Source organism: Gobius niger (assembly GCF_951799975.1).
Source record: "Gobius niger genome assembly, chromosome: 9".
Lineage (NCBI taxonomy): Eukaryota > Metazoa > Chordata > Actinopteri > Gobiiformes > Gobiidae > Gobius > Gobius niger.
The window spans coordinates 20,711,160-20,736,721 of record NC_136860.1 but is presented as its reverse complement, the minus strand read 5'-3'; the positions used below and the strand labels follow the sequence as shown (position 1 = coordinate 20,736,721).

The following is a 25,562-nucleotide window of genomic DNA, read 5'->3' as shown; positions in this document are numbered from 1 at the left end:
ACACAAACACAGTGCTATTTACACATGGATACAGTTTGGTTTGTTTTCAGCCAAGATTTAAGTCTATGGGTGAACATTGTAAACTCAAAATCAGTCTTAAAGGAATAGGCCACCGTTTTTACATACTGAGATATGTTCTTACCTCACTTTAGTCGTGTTAATATATCCCCGTCTGGTCTTTGTCCGTGCGCTCTGCCAGGCAAACGGAGCACATACGCAGCCTCTCCCACATGTCATATAGCTCCAAAAAAGCTCACGATAGAAGCTACCAAGCTCTTCCACGTGTTCCCTATTTAAATAAAGTTACGTGAAGTGTTTTCATGCGAAGTATATTTACACAGAAATGTAGCATGTCGATTTTATAAGCAGATAAAAAGGGGGACTATATTGTGAGGCGTAATGATACGAGGAGTAAAACGTCCGCGCAGTAACTCCTAAAGGTTATTGACGGAAGTGAGCGTTTTACTCCTCGTATCATTACGCCTCACAATATAGTACCCCTTTTTATTTGCTTATAAAATCGACATGCTACATTTCTGTGTAAATATACTTTGCATGAAAACACTTCACGTAACTTTATTTAAATAGGGAACACGTGGAAGAGCTTGGTAGCTTCTATCGTGAGCTTTTTTGGAGCTATGTGACAGGTGGGAGAGGCTGCGTATGTGCTCCGTTTGCGTGACAGAGCCCACGGACAAAGACCAGACGGGGATATATTAACACGACTAAAGTGAGGTAAGAACATATCTCAATATGTAAAAACGGTGGCCTATTCCTTTAAAGGGGCTTGATGCAAGTTGGCCATGTTATACTCACTACTGCCACCTCAGGTCATGCGTGTAACTGCACTTTCCTAATTAAGCTCATGCATAACAACTTTTTGACTGACAGTGCAGGATTTTAGAGGCAGTTGTGGTGAACAGGTCTGAGCTCATTCTACACATTAGGACAAGGCTGGAACATGTAGAAAATACATAATTTGAACATTTTTAAACTCTGTATAGTCCCATTAGCTTCAGTGAGTACTCAACTTTGCACTTTGGTAACGCTTCATTTCAAGGGGTGCTTGTTACGTATAAATAAGCATGATAGTAATTAATAGCCCATAAATAATATGCTTGTTCATGGCCAACTCTAACCCGTAACCCTAAACAGATTACGCAGCCTGCAGTATGGGGTCTTTCTGTTCTCTAGCCTCCAGTGGTGGTGCTCCAGAGCAAAATGTGACTGTAAGTGGATCAGTTGTTTTCTAAAACTTTTCCCCATGCATATAATAGTCGTGTTTATGCAGTCATTCCTCTAACAATCTGTTTTGTATTGAATCAAGCCCATATGGCAGTGCAGTGATCTGGTGCATATTTTAGCCCGTGCTTCTGCTCTGACTCTGCAGCTGTGGCTGAAAACCATATAGAAGCAAGCAGAATACTGTGTACAGTGGAGTAAATGAGTTGTCAAACACATTTTTTTATATATAGTTTTGAGACTGATGATGAACTGCAACACTGAAAGGCCATGTCAAAATAAAATTGGAATGAACTCAAAATCCAGTCCGAGGTAGCTATACGTTCGTCTATTTGTTGCTTGTCTGTTTTGTTCCCCCCCAGCAGATCAATGTGCAGAGAAAGGATTCTCCGCTTCTCTGTGCACTTTTCCATGCTTGTTTCACACTTTGTGGGGGCAGAATCATGACTGACAGGAGCGCTATCAGATTCTCCTGCCGAGAGCGCCGCACGGAATCTTCACAAGCGCCATCTCTGCACGCCACACACAAGAACTGCCATTTTAATTATTGCACAACAGGACTAATGTGTCAAAATGCAGAAATGAAGATTGGGCTTTTGCAACAGGGAGAATATTCGGGGTTCAGTGCACTGTGGTGTTTTTTTTTGCATAAGCGTGTGCCCATAGGTTTATTGAATCAACAATGTAGAGCTTGGTTGGTTTGTGAAATTATGCAAAAAATATTGTTCAAGGATGAATTGATTTGATTTTCTTTCTTCTTTCTCGTGTGTACTTGGACAACTGTCTGGACAAGATCTTTTATTTTTTGTCTTTAGCGTTGCAGGACCTAGCTGCTTATTCTGCAGTGATCGTCTCCTCACTAAACGTGGACCTGCTTTATCATTTTCTCCATTACAATATCCAAAGTGCTTGGGGGCATGTTGTGATTGAACAACAGGCTGCCAAAGGTAAACAGGAGTAAATGGTTTTTCTCACAATAGGAGTAAAACAGTGTTCGAAACAGATTGACAGTAGATTAACATATTAGGCATTACAAAACAGGAGACTCCTGCCAAACACTGATTTGGCAGCCGGGCGTTCATTTTCCTACCTTTTATTTATCTGTTTTGCTTTTGACATAATGAACCACAGGTGTATTATTTTAGTGCAGCCTCATACCTGGCTGTGACTGTGTTTTCAGCTCTTCATTTAAGACGCTTTATGCAGGAGACCGCGAGAAATTGGTGAAGGTAAAGGTTCTCCTCGTGTCTTGGTTGGCTTCCCCTGGTCGATTTTTGATTTCCCCTCATCAACCTAAAGATGCGCAAAGGCTAAAAACTCAATGACCAAACCTCTCACACAATCTGATGATGGATCCTGGCTCACTGCCGCACTGAAGGAAGGGCCAAATGCGATTGAGGACTGATTTCTCTATGGGGACAATAAAGCGCATGGTAATTGTTTTTACTCTTTCACAAACTTCGTATAAATTCAGTTCAGAGTATGATGAAAGGGTGTTTACGATTCGATGGTTCTCCCACACTTTTTCAGTCGCAAAACGGACTGAGAAAGTGGAAAGCCCGGTCCTTTTTAACTTTGCCTAAAAGTCGGCAAATTGAAGTCGCGGATCTGCCGTCTTGCATTTGAAGGAGACTCTCCAGATTGCTGTTCAGTATGGTGGGAGTTGATCAAGTAAAAGCTGTCGCCACATCCATCTGCTGGCTGCGACTCTGAGACCGGACATATGGGCACATTTTAGTGACATCACAACTCATGTGTGGACGCCAGCCATATCCTTCAACCTCCCACTGCCTATAACATCGAGCGGAGAGCATAGTGCACGCACGTCCAATATCTCCACTGCTTCAATATTGAAATCACATTTTCATGAGAGAAGCATTACTTCCCAGAGTCTGGACTTTATGCACTCTTGGTAACCTTGAGAATTTGACTCAAACAGGATGTGAAGTGAAGTGAAGAGTGGCTTCTTCAAAGTGGTGTAAAACATTCATAGTTTTTACTTGTATTACCTTATATGTTATTGAAGGGCGCAGGTCTTATCTTTTGTCTTTTTTGCAGTTTGTATATATTTTCATGATCCATTAGTAATCTTAATGATTATAATTGTTGTTGTTGCCGATTATTCATTATTATTCTTTATTAGGTTCTCCATTAGCTCACACAAATGGAATACATACATGTTACACATTTCATATGTCATACAACCATAGGACACATATAGGACATGGTTACTATTGCTCACATGTACTGAGCTAATTGACCTTTTACTTTCAGCTTGAAGTGTGGGGTTAAAAGGAAGCAAGTTCCAGGAGTTTGCTCTTCTGTACAGAACAGTTCTATTCATTGAGTTACTACTGGGTAACCAACCAAACCAAACCAACCAAAGACTTTGTCGTCACCCGGCGGGTCACATATCTGTAACAAAACATGCTGAATAAGAGTTTTTTAAGCAAAAAACTGGGCTCTCTCCTCTCTATCATGAGGAGACTTTCCTGTATTTGGCCTCAACAGTTAACCAAGACTGTTTCTTGTGCATCTCATGGACATTAGTTTGATAAGGACAATGGAGCACAACTCTAGCTGCTCTGTTCTGAGCAATTGAATTTTTGAAGATGCTTTTGTGTAGCATTGGACCACGCTATAGGTCAGTAATGTATGTGAGACAATACAATGCTTTGGACAACAGTTTTCAGAACAGGAGTTATAAGCAGAACATAGCCATACCTTTGCCCATCATACTGACAATGCAATTAATCTGATCTGACCAAGACAATGACTGATCCTGTCTGATACCAAACAGCATTACTTTTGAAACCTGCTCCACTGGTGCTCCCCCTAGTGACAGAAGAAGGGTATCAGGTTGAGCACACTTTTTGTTAAACACAATACATTTGGTTTTAGACGTGTTTAGTACCAATTTATCCGTTTTGACCCACTTCACTGCCAGGTTTAGCCCATGCTGTAAGGTACTGTTCAGATATTGTGGATGACGAGGAAAACAGAGTAGCGTCATTAGCATACATTATAATACTGGACTTATTAACTGTAAGTGGAAAGTCATTTATGAATATAGAAAATAATAGTGGGCCCATACAGCTCCCTTGAGGCAAACCGCTTGATGCCATTTTGGTGTCTGACAAACTTCCATTAAGTTTGTCAGATACCACTTATTGCACATGACTGGAGAGGTAAGAAATGATCCATTTAAGGGCTGTTTGAGGAAAAAACATAAGATTTGTTTGTCAGTTAAAATCAATGAGAGATGCTGGTATTATTTACAGCTGCCGTTTTTGTATATACGTATATAATAGTCTCCAACCCCTACATGTTTCCATCTCCTCAAACCTGTTGCTTAAACCCCCCTTTCACCAGTCGGCTCCGTTAGACCTTTGTATAAATGAACACGAGGAGGGATGTGATAGTTCTCTCTGTGCCTGACACTGTACTTTGAAAAGGCAGCACCAGAACACCCAAAAAAAAAGCGTTATTAAGCAACCCAAGACATGCTGTGAGTATGATTTATTCAGAATGCACAGTGGGCTTGTGGCTTCTTCTACAAATAAAACGTAGTGGTGGCTGTCACGCTGAGCAGCAAGAACGGACTGAAGAGAAGCAGACAGTGTGTTGAGTGGCACGTGTGTTGCGTTTGTTTTTGTAATTTCATACTACCCCGTTCATGATTTCGGTCTGTTTTCAATCACCACCATAATCAAAGGATGGTTGTTTCTTACTGTTTTCAAGGACGAAAATATTTCTCTGACCTGGAACCACTGCTTTTTTTTTTTACCTCTGTATTTTTTCAGTAGCTTAAATAGATCAAATCACACTATGAGAGAAATGTATAGCCAGTTCTGGTCGCAATCATGTTTTTTGTTCACTTCATTTTCTTTCTGCATCCATCCTCCTGTCCCACGGATCTGTCTGTCCTATAGACGGCCCGCTCTGTGCATCTGTGAACAGCAGCTGCGATCTGTTTTATGGAGCTACATTTATTATTCCTGTTTTTCAAGCTCACAAAGTCTGTTTTCCTTTCCTGTCTAAAGCCGAGTGTGTGTCTGCTCAGTGAAGCCCAATTACCCCAAATACTGTGAAATCAGCTAAACATACGGCGAGGAGCGAGGCCAATCGGATCCTTGACCCGCTTTAACTGACTTCCTTTTATAGCTCGTCATCCGCACCGCTCTGCCACGCGCTGTCAGAACAAAATACACTTCTTCATTACCCCATTTTCACAGAGGCTTCACGCACCTAGGAAGACGCTGTTCTGTTCCCCTTTTGGCATTTTGTTCGTTGTATCGTTTTGACCATAATATGGAAATTTAACATCTCTAGAATATGACTTTAACTTTAAACTATAAAGGTTTGAACAAGGGCTGGGTAAAATGGACTTAACCATGACTGAAGCGGTTCTGAACAAGGCCTGACCCAAAAGAGGCACATTTCAATGTCGATATACTCTTTGTGAGAGAATACGGGCACAAATTTCTCTCTATCCAAAAGATTTCCAGACATTACTGCACCAACGACGATGATGTGTGCAAATTGAGTCGGCCACTGTGGCGTATCTAACCATTTTCTCGCACCACTGAAGAAAAGGGCCTATCTAACAAAACGGATTAGCCCGTGTTACTGTGTCCTTTCTGACCTGTCACCTGCTCCATACGCCCTCTCATAATTAGGTTCGGGAGCCACTGCAGCACGTTGTTCGAGACCACGGTTGTGTTTTCTTTGACGGGACTCATTGGGAGGAAAAAAGGGGGGAAAAATGACGAAGGGTGGGTCTTAAGTCCCTAATCCTTCAGGAGCTGCGACCACATTCTGGCTGTGAAGACTTGTCAATCACTGCAGATTACATAAAGGAGTTCTGCACCTACGCAGGGCTGTAGTGAGGCACATGTGAAAGGAAAAAAGGACTTATTATCCAAGATCTCATTCCCACTCTTGACTCAGCAGGGGCCGACGTTCACACTATCATTGTGAGAGATGCAGTCTGTGTGTGTGAAATCATGCTGCGTGTTTCATCATGCATTTAAGGCACCCGTAAACATATGTGTATAACTCCTTTGCAACAAAAGTGTTAGTGTTTGGTTTGTTAAGGTCGAAGCTTGTTAAAAAAAAAGTTCATTTTGTGTCCAGCTTTTACATTTTTGGCTGCCATTCTTGTTCTCCCCTCTATCATACTGTATTATCACTTCTTGACTTCTTGTACCACTCACTGGATCATTTTAGCAAGTCCTGTGTTCTCGCTAAGTAGAATGAATTCTTGACATGTTTAGTATGTCAGGGCTTTGTCTATCTAAAGATCCAGCTTTTGCCCATGTAGCACTTACCTTCATTTCCAGATGAGAATATTCCTTGGTCTCAGATTAAGACAGTACTTCGATTGTCCCTATAGGGATATTTATCCTTTGGCCCATGATCAATGTGTGAGACTGGAGCCACCTGCTGCCCACTCATGGTCTACAAACGGCATCTTAAACACAGCTTTGATAGTCATACTGTATCCCCTTAAAGCACTTTCTGTTACATGAAATTAGTTGCAACATTGGAATTCTAGCCTTTGAAATGATGATGAATAAATATATGGGATAAATGACTCAGATTGAAATCATTCCATCCGAGATTCCAACTCTTTCGAGTTATCTTTCCTCGCCTTGATTGCTTTGACAAATGTTTGTCACAAATAATCCAACCGAAACTACTGCCAATCATCATTGACTGAGAGTGTGATGACAAATAGCTGGAGAATCACAGTACATTATGGTAATCGAATGCCTGTGTAATTTGACAGCAGGGGAGAATGGGTGTTTTAAACGCTGCTCCTCCTCCTCCGTACTCTGATAGTGTGAGGCTCATTCACCGTATTGTTTCAGTGCTGGGTAATCGTCATGCTTCCATCTGCTCAGACTTGTCTTTGTCTCCAATCGCACATTACGTGGCCGGGCAATGTAAAGTGGCAGGTAAAGCGTCGAGTAAAGCTTATTTGTCTCAGGATAGATTTAAGAACACTTTGAAGAAAAAGAGCAATGTGTGGCATATTGATCCATAAAAAATCTATTAAAAAAAGACTGATACAGACTTGAAATGAACAAGGTCACAGAGGACCGTGTACAGTGTCCATATTGTGTATGTATTGCATGACAGTATTAAGTTGGATAATAGACTAAGGATGATGCTTCAATGTGGAACTCATCTCTGATCCTCTCATGCCTGTACATGACAATTGTAGTACAATCAACATTATTTCCCTGATTTTGAGTGCTGCATTTTGATGAGCAGCTTGAGTCCTCAATAGTTTCCTGTCCAGTGCTCATTTATGCTTTGTTCAGTCCATGCTACTTTATGGTACCTTAGCTTAGATATGTTTGCAGCGAAACCTAAGATAATGTCGAAAACCCCTAGATCTTAAGATGTTAGACAGTACGCCATCAGAGGGCGCAATGCTGCTTCTACCTACTGTAATGAAAAGGCAGGCAGTTCAAATTGACGGAAATGTGTCCGTCTGTGCAGGGAAGGTAGTTGGACCATGGACAGAATCAGGACAGGTTAGGTGAAGGTGACTATACTCTACACCAGAGTATAGTCACCCAAATGTTTGCAGATTGTGTCCAGTATGTTCAAAACAAAAAGAAAATGTATCTGCATTGTGAGAGCCTACTTGTGCATAACTGTAGCTTCAGATTTTTGGTACAGCTTGAATCTTTTGTAGCGGCCGGCAGTGCACAAATACCAGGCGCAGAGAGGCTGTTGAACTTTGAAAATGTCAGTCAGTGCCCCTCACACGGAGTGCTATCAGCTCAGTCCCCCTGCCCCCTCGTTCGTGCGCGTCTGCAAACTTTCATTGTGCTCACAGTGACCTTGCGTAGTCCCCTTTTGAAGCAGCGTCCGGGCTCCAGGCGCGAGGAGAGCAGAGGACACAGTCTCAGTTCAAACAGCAGTTCAATGGTAACCTTGGCTGGTGAGTTCTAGTGTCTGGATAGTGACAGTGAAAAAGGAAAGAAAGAAAAAAAGGTGGGAGCTTGTTAGAGCTGTGACCAAAGGCTTTGTGATAAAAAAAAAAAAAAAATACAATTGCAAAATTTGTGTTTTGTCAAATGTGTGTAACCAATGTTTCTTGAACTCTGATAGCTGCTCCAAGTGGTGCTTAGACTCTTCTGTATCTTGTATAATTTAAAGAGATTTATACTTTTTTTCCCCACTCTAAGCCCTTGTTCAGAGCTGTTGTTGTCATGGTCAAGCAGTTTTATTTTACTCCTGGTGTAGCTTAGCTTGGCCAGCCAGACTACACACTTTCCAATACTTTACTCTAGCCTGGTACTGAGCGTTTTCTCTGCAAACAATCAGAGAAACTCATGGTTTGTCCAACATAGCGGCTTCCCATGTGCGAAAACATTACATTTAACAAGAATTTTTGCACTGAAAATCACTGTCTTCCACCAAATCCACAGGAGGTAATAACCTTTTCGGTATTTAATTGTCACGTAACAAATTTGCATCTGTGATTGGAGAGATACAAAGCGCATCTGTTTTGGGAACAGAAAGCAGGAGAGGCTGGCTGGACAGGCCAGTATCGGCCAGTTTTAGACCTGATTCAGCCCAAGGTTAGAGAGAGTGAGACAATATTTTCATAAGTGAAATACATTTGAAGAACCTCAAATGTAGAGGAAAAAACTTCAGCGTACCTTTCAAGTTGTGGAGCTGTCCGCAGTGCTGAAATGCTGCCACCACAGACTCGATCAGTTTTGCTGGTGTATTTGGTCTGTTTAGTGTATTCAAAAAGTATACCGTAGTTTGCAGCAGACAACTTGTTTTTTCAGTAGAAAATCCTAAATTTCCTTCATATCGTAAATGCAATGCTCACAAATAATACTTAATCTTTATTGCAAGTATCTCGCAAGATCAAATGCCACAAGATTTTTCCACCCTGAGTAGATTAATATTGTGGATTTTGCACTCATTGTAGATGGCTTAAAGGTACTTAAAGGAATATTTTACCCACCAAAGTTTACATAATATATTGGGTTGCACTTTTTGAATAGAAAAAATAAATATTTGATCTTTATTTGTTACAAATTATGTCAAAATCTCATCTCTTGTCTTGTATCATCTCATGGGATTCGAGTCTCCGACCACCCCGAGTATATACATATATTATGTATATAGCATTTACAGTATAAAGAAGTATTTAATCATGATTGATCTAATAACTTTATGTGTTAAAACAGGTTTAGCATGAACATTGGCTTTAGTAGCAGCTGTCTTCCTGTCACTTTCCTTAATAAAAGTTCTACTTGTTTACAGTTGAACTTTAAATCTGTACTAAGTGTTTTGTGTCAATTCATTGCGGATGATTGACATTACCTTTAAAAAACAGTAGCTTTAGTGAAATATACTTCTCTTTATATATTCTTATGCTGTCCATGTTAAACTCAACTTTTGCCTTACACAACACACTGCTGTGTCTTTCTCCGAATCTACTTCTTTACTGTTTGTGTGTTACAATGCATGTCCTTGAGTTTCTTTGATTATACATGTTTTGGTGTATAGAATATGCCAAGTCACTGTGTGTGGTGTCCCCTGGGTCATTACAGAGAAAATACATATATACATTAAAAAAATCAAGTTCTGTAGTCTTGGTTAGGAATATTTTAGAGCTAATAAAAATAAAAAATAAATCAGCCAAAGTTGTTTTTTACCCTCTTTGTCATCTGCTACCCCCTGGACAAAGTTCCCATTGACGGCAAAGTGACAATAACTTCGTCTTCAACATATTAACAGTGGGCAAACTGCAGTTGTTGACTCCTAACCTCCTTCCTTGCCCGCCAGCCGCTGTAAATAAAATCATGTTATTGTGCGAGCTGCCCCTCCGCTCTCTCACTTCCCCTCCTCATTCTCTAAACAAGTCTCTAGGGGTGCGTTGTAAAGCTCTTGAGTGCCCCCATGTGGTCAGTAACCGTGCGTGTTTTTAAGCCTCCTGTGTGACCCCTGCGCTGTGGAAAAAGTCTGCTTTAATTACAAGTGCCCCCTGGCCTCAGGCGGAGGAGCATGTAGCCTCACTGTGGATAAAAGGGCGAACCGTGAAAGGCTGGAAGCTAAATCCTTGTATTTGTAAAGGCACATCTGTGCTTTATTAAAAGCTACAGGACTCAAACAGATATAAGGAAGTTATTAATGTTAAATTAAAACACAGTCTGAGGCATGATCTTTCCTGAGTGGCACTCCACGGAAAAATGTTCGTGGACTCCTGTGATTCACGTATTATAACTTTTCTACCATCCTACCAACCTTTCTGTTATTTAGTGCTGCTAATACTGCATTCCTGGTTACAGTGATTATGACCATCAGCGTTACAAAGTGTTTAAAACATTGCTATTATTTACACTACTCTACAGCTGCATTATTGTTAGAACTGAAGTGCCATATTGCTCAATTTGTAAAGAGTTTGTAAGTTCAATTCCCTCGTAATCTGGCGTGTTGGCTCATTTTAATAAGACCAGGCGGGTGGTTTTGACAGGAAAGGAATTAAATGTAAAAACACGTCCAAAATATTATATACCAATCTCACTTAACCCACACGCCAATGTTTAAAACTAATTAGTCGAAATATGTATCCACTGGTGATATATTTATCCTATCAACATAGGATAAATATATCACCAAAATCATCACATTATTAGATGACCCATTATCAATATCGTGTGAGGCCATAATATATTGTATCACTCTATCTGACCCAGTCTAAAACAAAAACGTACAGTCTACATTTTCCTAATTTAGATCCTTGTTAGCCTTATTTTGGTCGCGAATGAAAGTCAAATAACTTATTTTAACATTGAAGCAGTACTAAGTAACTCATGCCCCTAGAGGCCATAAGCGCCACTGCAGGTGTTGTAACATGTTTTTTTTTTACTCGTGTCCGTGAGAGTAAATATTAAGCTGACAGAAAAGACAACAGGACAGAGGGATATTGTACATCTAATTACACAATGGAGATATTTTTTTTCAGTTATCTTTGCCCGTTAGCCTGTTAGCTTCTTCTTCGTAATTCCATTAGTGTGCGTTGGTAACTCCTACCCAGTGGCAGGGAAGTTGCAACTGTGGTTTTTTGGCCAGAGACACCCGGGTGAGATGAAAGACCCACCAATCATCCCATCAACACCTGTATTACTAGGTATTATTAGGATTTATTAAGGTTAACAAGTTACTGAGTACTGCTTTTAATAATGAGACACACTTTGTATGTTGAAATGGTTTTGTACAGTATTTCAATAATAGCATGTTCTCATATTGTGCAGCCCGGGTTAAAAAAAATAAAAAAATCATGAATTTGACTGACATCTCCTACACTTAAAAGGTCATTCTTGAGTCTATAAAAGAATGACGTTCCTTAACCTCTCTGTGTGTGTGCGTTTCCTTCTTGCAGGTAGCACTCTGAACATGACGTGTCGAGCCTTTTTCGGCTATAAAGGCGAAGCGGCACCAATCATGTACTGGATGAAAGGGGAGAAGTTCGTTGAGGACTTGGATGAAGAGCGAGTTCAGGAGAGCGACATCAAGTAAGACACGTTGACGTTGCACTAAACACCTTTAAACACGAGTGGAGCTGTCCGCGGTCCTGGAGCCCGTATATCTATGTGTTTTATCTTTTCCTCTTTTTTTTTTTTTCCGGCGCTTCACAAACTCACTACCAGACGTTTAAGAGATAAATAAATGCTCTGAAAGGCTTTGACTGTTTTGGGTCATTAACTTCATATTGGAAATGATAAATGCGCATGAAGATTTAGTCACCGTCTCCAAAAGCAGCCATTAGTTTCCATTGTTTTCTGGTCTTTATATCATGCAGATACTTAGCTCATTAGTCAAACTGAATATGTATTTTGGCACTTTCAGTTTTATTAGACATAATAAACATGTCAACTGCCAAGGAGGCTCTGAGTAACATCATTATCTTTTATTGCTCAATGAGAAGTAATGATATCCAAATATGACACTGGTGACACCGCTGTGCGACTGGAGAACGCCCGTGTATCTGCCAACAACTGCAAAAGATACAGTACATGTTCAACACAAATTATTACTGTATTACAACTTTGCCAGAGGATTTACCATTTCCCTGGCAAGAGAAATATCTGACTTCATTTTTTTTATTTTTGTCATTGGGATACACAAAGTTTCACTGCCCTAAAGCTACAAATTGGCTTTCTTAAATGTCTGCACTTTCCGGTAAACTTAGTTATTGATGTGTCTCTTGCTGCCAACTTAGCAACAGCAACTCTCCCAATAAAGAGAAACTGTTAAAGCTGTAGTAAAAGTAAAATAGTGTACTGAATGTACTTAACATAGTTGTATATGAGAAAAAAAAGGATTGTAGCGCCCAGAAAACAGAGCAGCCAATCCAGCATTCCTGTTTATATACACTTCATGCTCATGTCTAAGGCTGCCTGTATCACCAAACGTGATGGAGAGTATGCAGATGATGCCACAGCACGGCAACAGAAGCCAAATGATTGTCAATGTCGGGTTATAAAAATGTGCTATCTGTTTTGACACCCAGTACGGTGCATTGAGGGTTCTGTACAAGAATGGAAATTATGTAAGTGCCGTTTCCTTCCCACATTTTCCGCGTATATGGTACAGTAAGACGCACATAGAGCCTCTCTCTGCCGTTTCCTTATCACTATTTGGTGCACCCTGTAACATTTTTCTTCCCGAGCCGTGGACGATTTCCAAACAAACCCATCTCCATGTCATTTCTCCTCCCGCCGCTGTAAGACACATTTTAAACAAGTGGCTCTTGCAGGTCTGTGCGCATGTTTCCCATTAGAGCTGTTTGGAGAGGCTGCAGCTCTGGGGAGACGGGCCTGTCAGATGGTTAACAACCGCCATTTTTCACACCACTGCCACTACCTGTATCTCCCTCCGCTGCACCCACCGGCATGCAGATGGGCCACGGGGGTGCGGAAAAGAGGGCAACGCAGGGAAAGTGTTTGCAATATTTGAATTTCTCTATTTTGGATCTGGTATGTGTGTCGTTCACGATTACTAGCTGGCTCCAGGATTTCCAACAGGCTAAAGGGGGGGTTGTACTCAATAATTCATAGGCACTGTTCATGCAGTGGTTCGATCATTTGCCTCATGCCATCATCTCCTGCCTCTCCTCTTTCTGGTGCAAATGTTTCCACCCAGAGATTTGAGATGCTGCCTGTGCTTGGTATTACAGTTTCAGAAGAGATTTTTATGTTTCTGTTTGACCTGTAAAGACTCACTGAGATTCAGAATCTCTTTGTCAGGGGAGTTCTGGCTCATGAGGGGGCCCTATTGTACGTGTTTTCAGTGGTAGTGGAAAAAGGTTTACTTGGCAGGGACAATACACATTAATGTTGAGGCTACACACTAACACAACATAGCATTTGTTCATACAATTCATAGCCGCCCTGGGGCAGACTGTCCATTTACCATGTGGCTATTTTATGTGTTGTTCATATCCTGAGCTCTTATTATTATTATGCCCTCTGCTGGACACATGTGGAACTCTTTCCTTTTTATAAACTTAATGCCCCCTAATGGCTGGAATGAGCATTATTTAAAAAAATAATAATAATAACTCCGCACACAGGAATGGGCTAGAAACAAACTTTTTTTTTTTTTTACATACTCTGGAATTTATGCAGGGGCCGGATTAAATCATCTCATGGGCCGGATCAGGCCCACGGGCCGTATGTTTGACACCCCTAGTTTAAACAGAGGACATTATGAGGATAAATATGTACAGTTTTTATTTACAAAGCAACACCTGTGCAGAGGATCCTGACACTTGGCTCAGTCATGCACCAGGAGATCTGTAGGGTCTGTAAGGACACATTGCTGATTTGATTTTAACCAGTTTTTTTAATTGAGTCCTGAATGTGTTAAACGTGGAGCATTCCCTTATAGTGAGAGGAATGCTGTTCCAGATGTTGTAGCGCCTGACTGAAAGAACAGTCTGGCCAAAGGTGGTACGGTCTGATGGGCACTTCACAGTCTCCTCTAACCATACACCGAGTGGCTCTGCCAGAAGAGGATTTCAGTTTTATGAATTCCCTTAATGGCATTGGTGCAAGTCCATTGAGTATTTTGTAAACCAGTGTGTAAAAGTGAGTGTGTAAATTTGCTTTGGCTATGTTACAGGAAGAAGCTAAAAGTTGTTGTTTTGGCCTCACCTTTTTCCAAGTCATGTTGAATGTCAATGTTCTGTTGAGCCCTTTTCACCTCAGGTAATGTAACACTTATCTTTACACTTTCAACATTTAAATTGGATTCTAATTAAGAGATTTTCAAATATCGACGACTGGACTGGGTTGATCGAGTTGAGGGTGTTTCGCTTCAAAAGCTTCTTCTCGCTCTTGCACGCAAATGTGGCTAGGAGGGACGTCTATAGTGTACAAATGCAGTGACCCCGGATGATAAAGGGAGCTGCCAAGTGACAATTTCTTGCCTACTATATTGTAGTAATCTGAAAAATAAAGTCGCCTGGTTGGATGTGCAGACACTTGTGGAGGCAAATTGATAAAGCATGAAAGAAAGTTTGCCCTTGATGTGCGCTGTGACCTAACCGATTGTCATGCAGCACATAACACTTGCTTTTATTCCACTTAATTAGTTACTCTTATACAGTATTCTTCAAATGTAACACAGCTGCGAGAGAACATTGTGGATTCAAAAGAACATTAAAAAAGTATCCCCTGCTTTTGTTTTGTTTTTCTTTTTGCAACAGTCACTCTTTTTTAACTCTCCTACTCAGCCCACATGCACACACTTTTAGCTCTCTTAGTCAAGCTCCCAAACTTGACCTGAGAAGGAGTAGCATCTCATTGCCGGGGCGCGAGTCTCCGCAGGCGTGTGTGCTTGTCCAACTTGGAGCATATTGATTTGAAGGAGTTCATTTCTATGGTAACTTAAGCTCCATAAATTCTCATTTGCAAAAGGCACCGGGACTGTTATCATAGCGCGCATGACTGGACATTAGCATAGGCTGATGCAGAGATTCAAATTTGCTAAACAAATCCGGGTCAGCGTAAAAAAAAAATGTAAAAAAAAAAAGGCAAGTGGGAGGTGATCGATATGTTATTGAGTGGAGCCATGCAGGTGAACAGAGTGGAGAAGATGAATGGTGGAAATAGATCGCACAAGTTTTACAAAGGAAGCTTTTTTGTAAGTCGTGCAAAGTCTAAAAGTTTAGGTTGCATTGATTAAGTGGATTTGCATGTACTCTCCTGGATGATGATTTTTATTTATATATATATTCTCAGTGTTAATTGTACAATTTGTACAACTTATATTTCACACAGTCGTTAAAACATCTAAGAAATCATTGTGCCTTTATGCAGTGATGTGTCCATTAACATTTCTAAAAATCATTTTCTGACACCGCCTGCAAATTAATAAAAAATGAAAAAATCAGGAGTGAGTGAAGTGTATAAGTGTATAAAATCTCATCATCCCTCCCATATTGTACTGTGCAAATGTGACTTTTGCAGAGGCTGAAATTTCTTTCACACACTCGCAAATGTGTGGACTCTTTTCAGTCCTGCTTAAATGCACAGATAGATTGGTTGGTAGATTGGTATGTACAGAACATACACTGTTAAATATTGATGAACACATTGGTTACAGTATGGTGATAGTTGATGATTAACTTGCTCAAGCCATGCATGGTGCTTTGTACATATATTTGTGTTAAGGAATTATGTTGTAGAAGTAAATCAGAACTCAAACTGACATTTAGCAACTTTAACAAGCAGCAGTTCTTGTTTTGGATTTTATTATATGCACTGACTACACAACCCAACAACATACAGTAGAGACATATACCTGTTCCTGCCCGCCTTACATGTGAGCCCCACGTTTAGTTTTGGTGCGGTCATTATCCTGCAGGCTGTTCCCCATCAGCTGCGTCGGCTCGTAGCGTGTGCTAATATGAAGAGGCAGGCTTCAAAGTGCCCAGCCTTCCCTCGAGAGCCGTGAATTATTCCCGTTCCTCCTTCTTTCCCAGCGCCAACATTCGGCGGCAGCTAAACATGAAGGGAAGGGGTGGGGGGGACTCTACAAATGTCCTCATTTTTTGGCCACTCACGGTTAAAACCCATGATACACATTCAATTACCGCATCTAAATCTCCTCAATAAGGCATCCTTATGTGCCGTTTATCAGACTGAAGGAGCGAGCGTGGAGATGCTTCAAAGTAATTACACTCCCGCTTCCACCTCACGCACCGCTTCTATTAACACATGATATACTCGGGAAAAAATACAAACAATCAACTTTCCCATTTGCACATTGTTGTCCGCCATACATCGGCAATGCAGCGGAGGGCGCCGTGCGAAGCGGGCTAAGTAGTGTGCATGAGTCTTGAGCAGCCCAGCGGGGGACACTCATTGACTTTATGGAATATTACTTTCTCTCCTTTCCTTTGCCCGTTACCATGGCAGCCGCTATAAAAAGATTTCCTCCTCGTGGCCGTTATTTGATTCCCCTCCCGCACATGCCGAGGAAGAGCCCTTATTGATTTTCATTTCTCATATGTTTTGAGTGCAGAGAAAAGGAATTAACATAGCGTGAAGTACTTACAGTAACACAGGAGGGGGAGGCTGTGCACGTGTGGCACTGGCGGGGCCTTTTCACCATGTGCACAATTACACTGTGGCTTCTATTGTGCCATTACATACCATAGCATTTATATTGTACAGTAATAGAATACAGGAGGGTAGTCACTAAATCAGGCATGTCGCACCAACACTGTAGCTCTCCACCGCCAATGGCTCTGTACATTTCTGCATAGGTTCGATGAGTCATAATTGATTTGACAAAACAACTCATATGTTAGACTGGTGACCCTCAATATAGGCTACCAGTTTGGAGATTTAAAAAATAAAATAATAGATAAAAGCTTGCTGGTGTTGAGAATATTTTCGGATCAAAAATTGGTACCGGTAGCCTATAATACGAACAGAGGGGCCTCTCTGGAAAAAGTCTAAGGTTTACATGAACTCACAAAACAATGGGTGCATGTGTGAATGCTCTATTGTTTGTTTCCAAGACAAATTTCTCTACAAAACCATCTAATCTGAACACAAAGTTTAGATGCCTGGTGGGTCATGATGTTCTTTGTTATCCCAGCGCAAACAGATGACGGCACTTACTTCTTTTGCTCAAAGAAATGGTCCCGTAAACCAAGTTCTTTCAAACTCCTCCCCTGCCCTCACTCTCTACACCAAGGACTTGAGAGAATGAACATTTCGATTCATATCAATGAATTGACAAGAAAGTCTTTGAATATTGAACGTACAGGCCCAAAACTATAATTAAAAAAATGCTTGGTTGATATCCACTTTTCCAGGGATCACTCCAGCGAAGTTCCATAGTTACTGAAGTATCCTCTAAGAAGAAGTAACTCTGCCGTGTTTATGTGGTGGAGATAATGCTTATTTTTCTCTAAATACTGCAAATAAGTAGCTGTACTGTGTTTATTCTTGGCTTATTAATTATTGTAACACAGAAAAAGTACATTTTATATACAGTATATAAGCAAAATGCACTCCACTGCCCTCTGCAGGTCTTTAAACTGCTTTACAAATAGGACCAGAGGAAGAAGGTTTTACAGATTGATGAATACATCTCTGCTAATGTCATGTCTGTTTCATTAACGTGTCATTTTCTTTGTGTTCTAGGGTGGTAAAGGAGCATCTGGGCGAGCAGGAAGTGGTCATCTCACTGACAATAGACACTCTGGAGGAGGAGGACATGGGCAACTACTCCTGCTACGTGGAAAACGCCAACGGCCGGCGCCACGCGACTGTGCAGATCTTAAGACAGAGTGAGACCTCTTTCACCAGCTTGCCATCTCTATCTAAGTTATCACTACAGCTTTCACACACTCCACTGCTCCATACAGTCTATAGCTGCCAATGCTTTATGTCCTCATTAAAACTATATGAAAGATGAAATATTCAGGCCTTCGTCTACCCATCACTCAAGAGGACACGGGGCTCTCAGGATGTCGAGAGAGAGAAATCAACATTTTCTCTGAGTATCGGCCTTCAAATGATTGAAAAACATTTGGATCAAGGCTTCTGATCCCAAGTTCCTTGAAAGGAGTACAAGTAAACACTTAAATAATTCATTTACAAAATATAAATGTGTTAAAAGTAAGGATTCCAGGATTTTTAATAATAGAAGAAGAAGGAACATCGTAAGTAAGAACATTAGTGTGACATTTTGCAGATCAAAAGCTTAAAGCAGTACTAAGTAACTCATGCCCCTAGAGGCCATCAGCGCCACTGCAGGTGTCGTAGCATGTTACGTTTTTTTACTCATTAATTGTCCGTGAGAGTAAATATTACGCTGACAGAAAAAACAAAGGGAGAGAGGGATATTGCACATCTAATTATAGATAATTTTTACACCCAAACTTTGCTGTAAATACTGTTTAAGTGGTGCTAGCTTGCAGTTAGCTTAGCCCGTTAGCCTGTTAGCTTCTTCTTCGTGATTCTATTTGGTGACTCCAACGCGTAGACAGGAAACATAGATATAATATAATAAAGATGAGCCAGTCCCATTCAGCCCCATTCATTGTAAAGGTTCCCGAGTAGTGTGTGAAACTTAATGGCTTAAACGCTCAGTCTGCTCCTGTACAGCCTGTTCCTTTAAAGGGCAAAAAGGCGGGAAGCTCTGCGCTAGCGGGGTGGGCAGCACCGCCACAGTCAATGCACTGAAAATGCTTCCAATTTTCGGGCTGATAGACAAAAATCAGCATGGTTAAAAATATTTCACCTACCCCAGCGTTGTCTTATGGGTCATAGCGAAACCGTTTTTGGGACGTTTGAAGTCCCATTAGAATCAATGCTCCCACGAGTCGCCCTTGGCCACGAGGGGGTGGTATTACAACGATGTCATCTCCCCGCAATGAGGACCATAGAGAAGCGTGTTCCTTGCCCATTGGCAGGAAAGCTGCAGTTGAGGCTTTCTGGCCAGAGACAAAAGTGGGAGATGAAAGACCCCCCCAATCATCCCATCAACACTTGCATTACCCCCAGAGGGACTACGAAAAGGATTTATTAAGGTAAACAAGTTACTAAGTACTGCTTTAACAAGAGCTCTATTGTTGCTAAAAAAAAGTTTATAATGCTTTAAAAGAAACTATGCGACATGGAACTTCAGATTTGGGAAAACTGACTGCTGGCTAACTTCAAAAAACATTTGCAAACACATAAAACCTTGAGTCAGTGTTTTCTCAACTTTTCAATAAAGTGTTTGTGAAAGATTTTTTTTGTCATCTCGAAGGACACTTCTCGAATTGTGCCTCGCTCACCTGTAAAAGTAAATGGGACATCTTCACAGCCTTTTGTTTTGCGCTTGCTTTGGCAGTCTCCTGTGCGCTTGTTTCCTCTCGCAGTGGCCCGTCGCTTTTCTTCTCATTTGTCTAAAACTGTTTGCACACACTGGCTGTCACCCTGAAAGACTCCGAATTTGACAGCTCTTTAAACAGCAAATTGGTCTTTTTTTTTGCATCCCCACAATTGCCCAGTGAGTTGTTGTTTTTTTTTGCCTACAATTACAATCCTCCAGTTCCTTGCATGTCTGTCTGTCAGCAAGCTTTAATCTGCGGCTCAGTAAACTGCTTCTGTGGACCGGCGCGTTTCCGTGTGAGTAGCTCTCCGTTTATCTCGAACGCTGGAGAGGGAACGCTTCAAGATACTTCAAGTGCGCGCGCCGTCTTCCTCCTCTCCCAATGATAGTCTAATGTTTATTTCATGCATCCCTTTTCCCAGAATGCATCAGGCAACAGTCGTATGGCCTGCAGCGGCGTCTGTGGTCGTCTCTGTAGGCGTCCCTTCTTTAGATGAAAAGAGAAATCGTGTGGCAGTGTGGCAGCACTGACTGGAGGTTTATGCTTCTAACAATTTACCTGATAATCAGCATTTTATTTTACTATGGGTAATTTATTTGGTGAAAATTACCCCAAAAAAACGTCTGACCTTGTGTTTGTATTTATATTTATTTCAAGGGACGATGCATTTAGGAGGAAAGTACACATACAAAATGTACAACAGCCAAAGCTAATTTCTACCCTTTGTCTGCAACCGGGCCAGGCTTCGCTTCTTCTCAGGCCTTTGCTGAGAGCGGGACATCAATAGCTTGTTTCCATGGAGATACTGTTTTTCAGTGTAGCCTAGTCATGAGGTTTAAATATATTAGGTCCTCTTCCAAATACTGTATTTTGATAACCCAGACCCAAAAAAATTGCATGTTTTGTATCATTGGCATTTTTGTATTTATGTTTTGCAGTTTAGTTGCTCTTGTATGTCACAAGAGCAACAAGAGAGGGTGCATATACTGTAACTTGAAATGTGTAGCAATGTGGCTTTAATTAGTAACAAGAGCACATTGGAAACTCCTGGGGGAGATGATGGGGCACATTTGTGGACCAGTGTCCAAATGTTTAACCTCTTAACCCCCAGCTGAACCGAGCACATTTTCAAATCTAAAAACGTCTTGAACAAAGCATCAAAATAGTGACAAAAATGAGGCGAAAACAAGGATAAAAATGTAACAAAAAAGCGACAAAAACACAACTAAAAAGCAGAGATGAAAAAGATGAAAAAGCAACCAAACATGACAAGAACATGATGGGAAAAACTATGAAAGCACGAGACAAAAACTTGACAAAAAATCTTTAAAAATGTGACATAAATGCAGCGACAACACAACAAAAAGTTGCTATTAGTTTTGTATGTCACATGTTTTTTTGTTGCTCTTACGTGGCTTTTTCTCACTTTTTCATCACCTTTTCGTCACTTTTCTGTTGCTCTTTTTTGGCTCTTTATGTTGCGTTTTCATCACACATTTTTGTCACTTTTTCATCGTTTTTTTATCGCATTTTCATCCTCGTTTTCGTCTCATTTTCTTTTCAAGAAGCTTTCAGATTTGGGAAAAGCCAAACTGGAGAAAATGTGCTCAGATCATGTGAGGGTTAAGAGCTTAAACATTAAAAATAACTCCAGAATTTTCCATTTTTTAAAATCTCAAGTGATCTCAGAAATCTTGACGGTTTTTGAGGACACAAAACGAGCTCTGTCACCGGTCCTGCGCACTGCTGCGGAGATATGCACTATACGCCGTTGCCGTGCTCATAATCTAATAATGCGGCGGTTGCATAGGCGTCGTCATGGTAACGGCCGAGTGTTGCGGCAAGCCCTCGGTGACAGAGATATAAGGTGAGCTGCCGGAGCAGAGGCAACCAGGTAAATGCCGCTTTAATACACAACATAAGTCATCCTTCCTTGAGCTGTGTCTCTGGGGCGATCGAGATGAGATAATAGAGAAGAAGAATGAACAGAGAGAGCGCGGCTAATACTTGATACAGTGGGAGAACGGGGAGAGAGAGAGAGAGATAAGTGCTACAGTTTAAATACAATCTAATCCAGAAAGTGTCCCAATGTGGACTGCGGCCAAAGTGCAGAGTTGTGTCACCGCTGCTCGGCTCCAAAGGAAATCAAGCCAGTTTCTCATTATCTTGTATTTTCTTGCATAGACCCACTCTTCCCTAAACTTATTTTAAACTCCCACTCAAGGTTAACACTCGTCCCCAAGGTTAATGCACGTCCACCTCTTCAGTGCAGACACAGGTAGTTATACAAGGAAGTGGATTTGCCAGCAATACCAAAGAATGACAGTCTTTTATTCTATTTATATTGGTTGAAATGTAACTTGTTGTGGTGCTGGTCTGTGTTATGGAGTAACCAAACAACATTGGGAGGCACAGTGGTTAGTGCTTGTGCTTCACAGCTAGATGGTTTGATTCCGACTTGGACAGGGCCTTTCTGTGTGGAGTTTGCATGTTCTCTCCAAAGGTTTCCTCCAGGTACTACTGTTTAGGTTGTCGCAAATTATCACTTTGTTCATTTTCAGGACAGTGGGCAATGAAAATCTGAAAGGGAATAATTTTATTTTTATGGGTAAAAAATGAACCAAGTAACTCTTAATAAATCCTTTTCGTAGTCCCTCTGAGGGTAATACAAGTGTTAATGGGATCATTGGGGGGTCTTTCATCTCCCCCTGGTGTCTCTGGCCAGAAAACCATGCTTGCAACTTTCCTGCCTCCAGGTCGGAGGCACCAATACACACTAATGGAATCACGAAGAAGAAGCTAACAGGCTAACGAGCAAAGCTAGCTGTGGGCTTGCGCCACTTAAACAGTATTTACAGCTAAGTTTGAGGGGAAAAAATTATCTCCATCATGTAAATGGATGTACAATATCCCTCTCTCCTTGTCTTTTCTGTCAGCGTAGTATTCACTCTCACGGACATTTAATGAGTAAAAAGCCATGCTACGACACCTGCAGTGGTGCTTATGGCCTATAGGGACATGAGTTACTTAGTTCTGCTTTAAGTTCTGTGCCGTGAATTATTACTTATTTGGTCCATATTCTGTATTTCAAATAGTGAAACTCATCATTGCTTTGCCTTTGTGTGTTCCAGCAGAGTTAATGTACACTGTGGAGCTGGCAGGGGGCCTTGGAGCCATTCTGCTCTTACTCATCTTCCTCATCTCCCTCTACAAGTGCTACAAGATCGAACTCATGCTTTGCTATAGGAGGCACTTCGGCAGCGAGGACGTTGACGGAGGTAAATAATCCCCTCTTTATTTTTGGCATTGTAACACTCGCCAACTAGCACACTGATAAATGTCTGTCTTGTAAGTGTGTCTTGCATAGCCTTCATAAGAAGAGGAAAATACCAAGTAAAATAGAAAAAAACTGTATATTTAGATAACCATATGCTAAATAAGTACATTTTGTTTAGTGACTTCATAAATTGAACACAAAAATTATCTTAAAGCCTGGATTGAAACCTGCGTATTTCCATATTTCACAAAGCTAATAAAGACTGGATTAGCCGATTTATCTCCCAGTCCTGTGTCTGTGTGAATGTGGTGCCATGCGGGTGACAGCGGACCATTTTTCTGTCTCTTCATTCTCCCCCTCTGGTTTGTTGCAGCCGTGGCGTGTGTGATTGTGTAGGTGCAGCGGGCGCATAGGGAAGGACCAAGACAGATTTTCAATTTGTTTCCCATTTAAAAAGAGATCAGTCTCAATATGTCACCCAATGATGTGTCCACCTTTCTCTGGTGCACGGCCAGGAAGCTGTGTATAGAGATTAGCCAGGCGTAAAGCAACTTATCTGACTACAAGAACAGTAACTTTTTGTTGTGTTGGTGATGCAATGGCAGAGTGGCTAGTATGCTCACCTCTCAGCCGTAAGATCCAAAGTTTGATTCTCAGTTTGATCCCTATGTGGATTTTGTTCTTTCCGTGTCTTTTTTCCTGTGGGCACTCCGATTCCCTTATCAAGCCGAAGCATGCATAGTTGGGTATTTCCGCATCTAGGTACCCCTGGGTTAAGATCAGTGGCCTGTCTGCTGGGCCACCACAGGTGCCATCCCACCCTTGGTCCTGCAAGGAGATTTTACCTCAGCAATATTAAGTACCATTTGTTCCATTTTTCCTGCATTTCCGCATTTCCTGGTTTAGCATCATGAGTTTGTGTGTCCCTATTTGACTACTTTCCACCCAGGAATTTATGTAACTTTCTTCCAGTGTATAATTTGTCTTTGTCTGTAGTTTCACTCTGCACCATCTTCTCCAAAAAAAAAAATCTGTGGAGCTCATTGTTGAATCATTGTTTCGTTCTACAGTTGCATGAATTATCTATTACGCACTCGTTTGTTGACTCAAACTTCCCCATGATTTAAGTCACACCATCTGGGACGATTGGAAGAGCCGCTTTTGATTTGCAGACTTTGCTAGGTGCCTAATTTGCCGGGGCTGGTTGCTAATTTAAAAAGCCTTGTTTGATGTGTGTTGGGATTGTATTGAGCACAGCAGCAGCAGTGGCCCTTTCACTTTCAAAGCGTGCTCCTGTTTTCTTTTGTCTGGCCCATATTCGTATAATGACTAGGACCCGCTCATGTCACCACCGCTGCTCCGTTGTCTGTTCCCAGTGTCCTCTGGGAAATCAGTCTGAGGTGGAGAAAGCAGATTTTGGATATTTCTGTATTTGTAATAATTGCATCAAAAAATAGAAATGAACAGAAATGCCAACTTGTCCTTTTGGTATGATAGTATGGGTTCTCTTGTCAATGTTCAGAAATATGTCACTGTAACTTGATGTAAGGCCACGATGACTCGCAGTTTAGAGTGATCACCTGAAAGTGGAAAATGTAATATCGAACATATTGAGTATCATAGATGAAGACTGTCAAAGGGTCATTTAATTATATATTTTCTTGTTTATCCCAAAAACTAAACCATATTAAAACTTCATATGGTTTTAATATGATTTAAAGCAGAATTAAGTAACTTGTTTACCTTAATAAATCCTACTCATACTAGTCCCTCTGGAGGTAATACAAGTGTTAATGGGATGATTGGGGGGGTCATTCATCTCCCCCTGGTGTCTCTGGCCAGAAAACCACAACTGCAACTTCGCTGCCTCCGGGTAGGAGCCACCAATACGCACTAATGGAATCACAAAGAAGAGGCTAATAGGCTAACGGGCAAAGCTAACTGCAGTCTAGCTACACTTAAAGTGTTCAGCCAGGTTTGAGTGAAAAAACATTATCTCCATTGTGTAATTGGATGTACAATATCCATCTCTCCCTTTGTCTTTTCTGTCAGTGTAGTATTTACTCTCACGGATAATTAATGAGTAAAAAACACACCATGCTACGACACCTGCAGTGGCGCTTATGGCCTCTAGGGGCATGAGTTACATAGCACTAAAGAGAGACCGACAAAAGGCTACAACATTTTCTAAATGGGGACAGTTTTAAAAAAATATTTGACTCACGTTATTTCAAATTTCACATGACACCAATAAATGTAGGACATCTTTTACCACTTAACCCCCACCCGAGTTTGGCATTACCCAAATCTAAAAGCTTCTTGATAAAAGCGTCAAAATAGGGATAAAAACCCAACAAAAGAGTGACAAAAGAGCAACAAAAACGAGCCGGAAAAGCAACAATAACACAATTAAAGGGACATAAGCACAATGATAAAGTGACAAAAAAGTGATGAAAACACAGTAAAAAAAAAAAGCGTTAAAAAAAACCCTATGAAAAGGGAACATAAAAGTGCCAAATAAGAGATGACAACAGGGGGGGAAAAAACGCTTCAAAAATGTTACAACAAGGTCAACAAGGTAGGTCTTACCTTTCAAATGAGGCGTCACACTGGCCTATAGTCTGTAAGCTCTGGAGAAGCTTTTAGATTTGGGTAAAG

At 41.1% G+C, this 25,562-nt stretch overlaps 1 protein-coding gene across 5 annotated transcripts in view; it reads left to right on the top strand.

The window, feature by feature from the left end:
* Positions 1 to 25,562, top strand: part of il1rapl1a (interleukin 1 receptor accessory protein-like 1a) — a 167,673-nt gene that overhangs the window by 135,638 nt on the left and 6,473 nt on the right. For 3 of the 5 annotated variants that reach the window (XM_079562470.1, XM_079562469.1, XM_079562472.1), the window contains exons 7-9: positions 11,666 to 11,798; positions 17,949 to 18,094; positions 22,759 to 22,905. In XM_079562470.1, coding sequence (XP_079418596.1) covers positions 11,666 to 11,798; positions 17,949 to 18,094; positions 22,759 to 22,905 — 426 coding nt within the window. The remainder of the gene's footprint in view (positions 1 to 11,665; positions 11,799 to 17,948; positions 18,095 to 22,758; positions 22,906 to 25,562) is intronic. The other 2 variants (XM_079562471.1, XM_079562473.1) reach the window with 1 other exon arrangement.